The sequence below is a fragment of the Sorex araneus genome, chromosome 1 (assembly GCF_027595985.1).
Source record: "Sorex araneus isolate mSorAra2 chromosome 1, mSorAra2.pri, whole genome shotgun sequence".
Lineage (NCBI taxonomy): Eukaryota > Metazoa > Chordata > Mammalia > Eulipotyphla > Soricidae > Sorex > Sorex araneus.
The window spans coordinates 309,301,168-309,307,316 of NC_073302.1; the positions used below are offsets into that span (position 1 = coordinate 309,301,168).

The 6,149-nt window shown below is 36.9% G+C and overlaps 1 protein-coding gene across 1 annotated transcript; it reads right to left on the reverse strand.

Moving 5' to 3' along the window:
- Nucleotides 1–3,044: 3,044 nt before the first annotated feature.
- Nucleotides 3,045–5,186, reverse strand: LOC101537660 (disintegrin and metalloproteinase domain-containing protein 21-like). Its single transcript, XM_004614709.2, has one exon. It carries the CDS (start codon nt 5,184–5,186, stop codon nt 3,045–3,047), a length of 2,142 nt encoding a protein of 713 aa, XP_004614766.2.
- Between the last annotated feature and the right edge of the window lie 963 nt (nt 5,187–6,149).

Sequence of the window (6,149 nt, forward strand, 5' to 3'; positions counted from 1 at the left end):
ATTTCTTATTTAAGATAAAAATGTCACGAGGTATTTAGAATGTTGAGACATTTAGTAATTTATGTTAAAGAAATTTTAATGATCATACTATTATCTGAAATTTTATTATGTGTATGTATACAAATGCATAAGGAAAGCATAAATATGTTCTATAAATCACCTTCTGTGTAAACTTTCTATTCGCTAATATAGTTTTCCTTCATTCCAGTTCAGATACTACAAGTAATGGGAAATCTAATACTTTATCCTTCATAAATGCATTAACTATTAACTCATATTATATAAATATATATTTATGATTCATTAAATATTATCTCATGCAAATATGCACTAATATCCAGGATGAAATGCTATTTTCAAAGTTGGACTTTAATCCAATATTTGATATATAGGCAAAAATCATAGGATTTGCAAAAGGCAATCTATCTACTAAAGATACTATGAGATAGTGTTTTATTCTGAAATGAGATAGTGTTTTATTCTACAATAGATACTTTATAGAGTTCATATTTAGGTTAAAGTTACAAGGGTAACTGGAGACCACGGGGAGAACTGATAATGAAGCTGGCTTAAATGTTTAATGTCAAACAGTTTAATGTCTAACAGTCCATAACCTTAAAAGCAATGAAAATTAAACATTGGCTTTTAAACAGAAGACTAATAATGCCACTTACGCACTTCAGAATTTAATGGGCAGATTATAAAATGAAGAAATTAGATATATGAAAACCAGTAAGGAGACAATTTAGCAAACGAAAGATTACATCATTGAGTTTAAGAGATGACTATCTGCAAGTGAGTAACACAGGAACATGAGAACTATAGCAAATAAATTATTAAGATATTATTATTTTTACCTTATATATAGGTATAAGTTTATAACTATCAGTAACTAATTATAAAAAAACCACACACACAAAGTGGCAGAATGGAAGCAGAACTAGCCTGAATTTTATGAACTTCAGTTTCAAGGACAACATTGGGTCTAGTAAAGTTGTGAAATACATGTACAACCAAATGAAAACAAAAAGTGAGCAGAAATAGCTAGGTAACAGTAAAATACAAGGAGATAATGTGTGCCATTATGACAAAGCATCAGTTCATCAAGAGGATAAAACAATCATATATATGTATATGCATACATATATATGTTCATATATCTTACAACAGAGCACCTAGATATAATATGCAAATATTAACTGACATAAAGGGGAAAACTGACAATATAGTAATAGCAGGGGACTTAATCAGCACCTTTTCAAAAGTGGACAGGTCACATAGGATATAACATAAATGAGCAATGTAGGTTTAACTATAATGTTTCTGTGAGTGAAGAATATTGCTTCCACCCTCCCAGGAAGTGCTAGAATTACCTGTGTGTGTGTGTGTGGGGGGGGTGATAGATGGCAGTAGTAGCCTTGAGTGAAACTGGGGAGTACTTTCTATTTTCTTAAAGAAGGCAAAATGACTCATGTCTTTAACTGACATCCTTTATGTGAAAAGGATATGATAGGCCAAGTAAGTTCAGGAACCTCTTCATAGAGAACAAATAGAGATAGCAGGCATACACAGAATATTGTTTAAGACAGCAGAATACTTATTCTCAAGTGCACGCAAAATATTCCCCAACTTTTGATTCCAACAGTATACTATATTTTTCTATCCTTCTCTTTATTAATGTGCAGCATTGAGCTGTTTGCAGGGCACAGACAGTGAAGAATTAAATAGAGTGTTAGTAAGCAAAAGAAACTTTGATTCATGCATTATGCCCGGTATTGTTCAGATGGAGGTGTAATAATTGGGGAGGAGACCTGTTTGCCTCCATGCAAGGGAAATGGCTAACTCACTGTACAATCTTCAGAACTCACATTTATTTCTTATGATTACTCAATCTGATCTATCCAGCTGTTATTCCCTAGTTTAATATAAGTGAAGATCAGCTGCCCATCCCTTTTGTAATGGATTTATTTTCTATTTTAAAATAATATTCAAATATTTTATAAATATATGTTCATGCTTGAAGGATCCAGACATACTTGTAATTTCTCTTTTTATTTCCATTTTATTATCTCAGTTAAGAGCTGAAAAAAGGGTTAACAGGCTGAAGAGAAGTCAGAGGCTAAGGCACTTGTGTTGGATGCAGAGGATACCAGTTCAAACCCTGACATCAGTATTGTGTCACAAGTACATCCAAGAACAATTTATGTGCAAAGAGCCAGTAATAATCTCTCAGCACTACCACATGGCACCGAAGATGCTAGCACCCATATTTCCCTATCATAGTATGAATGTCTTTGAATAGACATCATATATAAAGCACATGATTCTGTTAATACCATGAGTATCAATGTAGGCTGAAAATTCACTCTTGTCAAATTGAAATTTGGTATGTTGCAAATCAGCAATGAATAGAAGTAAAAAATCCCTTCTTCCTTAAATGAACCCAATTTTACCTTTGGAAAGATATTAATAATGAACAAACTAACATAATATTCAATATTTAGTTTCTCATCTTTTTGTTCGGAATTTTAGTGAAAAATGGTGAGAGTACTTCAGAGTAGGGAAAACATGAAGTGCACTACTCCTAGCAGCTTGGGAAAGAACACACAAACTTTCTCTTACAAACACAATACGCACACATCAATGTATGCTTTTATATCTTTGTATTTACTCTAGAGTACACTTTAGTGAATTGGCTTAGGGAAGAAAAGCTAAAGGTTTTATGAAAAGTGACCACTAAAATATCATAAAATAAGGGAAAATACAATTTTCTGACCACTCTTACTTCTATTAATTAGCATTTCCTAATTGCATACGGGTTAATGCTTCTAATACTTACACTGCCCAATGGATAGTTAATCCATTGGATCTTGTGATACAGATAATCTGGCCCCTAGATAATCCAGGATGGCAGGGGTAAAATATATACGTGAAACATTAAATTAGTATTTGTTTCTTTTTAATCATAATTTTTGGGTCATATTACAGAGATTCAGTTAGAATATTTCCTCCATAGAGAATGCAAGTCATTTTCTTCTCCTGTCTCAGTTGCCTGTTTCGACAAATATAACAAGGAGAATCAGTATCAGTACAATGACACGCAATTGAAGAATATAAAAAGAAGCATGTGGTGGTATGTTTTCAGACCCAATCTCACTGTCAATTGAAATATCTTCTTCAGACTCTTCAAAATCACTTGCATTGGGTGGGCCACTGTCCAGGCTACCTCCCCCACCTTGGACATAGCAATAGGGCGGGCGCCAAGGAGGTTTGCAGTGACAGTGATTTCTATTGTTGCAGATTCCACGCATTCTACATATCTGAGGTGAGCAACGTTTTGTGAAGTATGATATAGGGGTACATCGTCGTTTAACACAAATATGATGTCTGCCGCATTCAGTTCCATCTTCTACATCACCAGAATCAGATGTGTTTGTCCCCAGGTGGTAGTCAATCCCCCAACAAATGGTGCCACTGATATTCGTTGAAATCAAAGTACTATGATCTGGAAGATTAGGAATTGATTCCACATTCTCACACTGAAGCCTTCCACACAGAGAATCCCTTTTAGAGCACGTGGTATATGAAGTGAAGTTGAAACCACAGTTTCCAAACCGATCACCCCTAGCATTGACATCTGAATGACATTCGACACCTGCCCTCTTAGCCTTTTCACCAAAAAGTCTTTTACACTGGTCTTCACGTTTGTTGCACATCTTCTCATGACAGTATCCACCACCCTCGCAGGAAATCCCACTCTGTACATACACATCATCTGGACACTGAGAGCTTTTCCCATTACACCACTCAGGAAAGTCACATTCATTTTCTTCTTTTCTACACAGGGTTCCACTTGGCAAAAATGTGCAGTTCTGGCAACAAAGGCCCCCAACACAGTCAGCCCCAGGTGCCAGTGTGCAGTCGGTCTCACAGCATGGATCTGCTGCACAAGAATCAATGGTGCCACAATCACATGCTTCTCCTTTTTCAAGCACACCGTTCCCGCAACGTTCCTCTCTGAAATCTTTTGGTACACGAAGCAGGCATTTTGTGTTGGCTGCATAATAATCAGCATAACTGCAGTTGCTAAAACGATGTGCAACACTTGCGTTCAAATTCATAAGGCATATTTGTTCCCCACATACACAATTATCACCATCCTCAACCATACCTAGTTGTTTACCCAATGCTTGTGTAGCTTTCATCACAGATACAGTAATATCATCAAATGTGTTATGGTTAATAAAAGCACATCTGTCAGTCTCAGCACACACATGTCCTGGATAAGTCATGTATAATGTGTCCTGTCTACCTAATCGGCCAATTAAAATTGCTATGTCATGTGGAACGTGTAGACTGAAAGATGTTTCCTTCCATTTACAGAAAGTTTCAACTATTGAAAAACCATGCCGATAAGATGCACGATTTCTGTCCGTCCAGATTTCAAGTTCCACTAAAGTCACATGTAAGTCAAGTTGCAAATAATTTGTATGTACTGAACTTAATAATAACATAAGTGAATCCTGTACTACTGTGACATTACCACGATATTCAGAATAAGTAGCAAAACTACAAATTAATGCCAATTGCAAGTATCGTGTGTGGGTCCACCAGCCCTCTATCCCGCTCTGTCTTGAAGTGGATAAATGGTTATCCCCTGTACTCTTGGACTGGTATTTCGATTCTTCAACTGTTATTCCATACCTCCTAGCTGGGAAATCTTTCTCCTTCCTGACCAGCTTAGATACCACGTGTTGAAATGTGGTTGAATTTAGTTTGGGCTCCACTTTATAAACTGTGTTGTCTTTGTGTAAAAATCCATAGAGTCCCCCAAAACAGTTATTTAGGGAAACCTGAGATGTTGGGTCCCCATCCATATAGCCATAATAGTAGCAGTTATCCTGGATGAAAGGATAGTCCTCACGGAGAGCTCCCTGGTCTGTGTAAGTGAACACTGGCATGTGCCTAGCCAGCAAGTGCTTGATGGCCTTGATACGGACAATGTGTCTCTGACCCTCAAACTTCAGGCTGTAAGAGATCCATTCTGAAGGCTTGGTGTCCCTGTCAGAGTCTGTGATCATCAAGGGAATAGTTTCTTCTGAGGGACCTTGGCTTTGAGATTGTACAGGCGGTGACCATCCACCAAGGAAGAGAAACACCTTCAGCCAGAGTAGCAGGAGCTGCATCCTCACTCACACCACAGCCTCACCTATGACCCTATGGAGCCCTTTTGAAGATTTATTGGTGAGAGCAGTGGGTGAGACTGCTGGAAGGATCTCTGTTGACTCTTGACTCTTGGAGCTTCTTCTACAGACTGTTGTCCTTGAAATATGTGTCCTTTCCATTTGTCACCCCACAAAAACAAGATACTAAAACAAAATAATAAAACAAAAAGAAATACAGAGATTAGGACATGAGATATTCAGAGTACAAAGTGAAAAAGGAGATGAATTTATGAATACATTGTGTTAGTGTTTAGCTCAAAATATGAAATCCTCTTCTCCATTACAACTACTGTAAAGTAATGGTGAGTCCCTGTGAAAATTCAAATGGCTCATAGTTAACTTGCCTCTTTAATAGCCTACAAAAAGAATGTTCATGGTCCACTTTTTGCCTAGCTACCAGCTAAATGTGAGTTACCACTTTATGTATGAAGTAGACACACCATTAAATGCTCTTACCAGCATAGGTACTATACTTGGTCAAGAATTTATATTTTAATTTTTTGATTAACATGTATGTGGGGAATGCTTGGTTTGATTGTTTTCCCTATTTTTTGACTATTTTTTCATGTAAGTTTCTGGGCTAAACTCAGAGGTGTCAGTGTTAACACATGGCTCAGTTCTCAGGGATCATTGTTGCCAGTTCTTGTGAAAACATGTGGTGTAAGTATGGAACCTGGAACAGAGGCTGCAAGAACCCACCTGCTGTACAATCCCTCTATCATTTCATTACTTGTTCATTATTTAGTTTATAATTTTACAGGTCTTTGGGCAGGCCATTTCCTCCTGAACTTACTACACAAATGGATGCCATTGGATCCCACGCTGGTTGTCAACATGCAAGTCCAGTGCACTATCCTGTGGACTATGCTTTGACCCTTTCTATTTAAAAAATGATTCAATTTTACTTTCTTCTGTACTCTAGAA

Coding starts and splice junctions, on each gene's coding strand:
- LOC101537660 (XM_004614709.2), bottom strand. CDS start 5,186: ATGCAGCTCCTGCTACTCTGGCTGAAGGTGTTTCTCTTCCTTGGTGGA.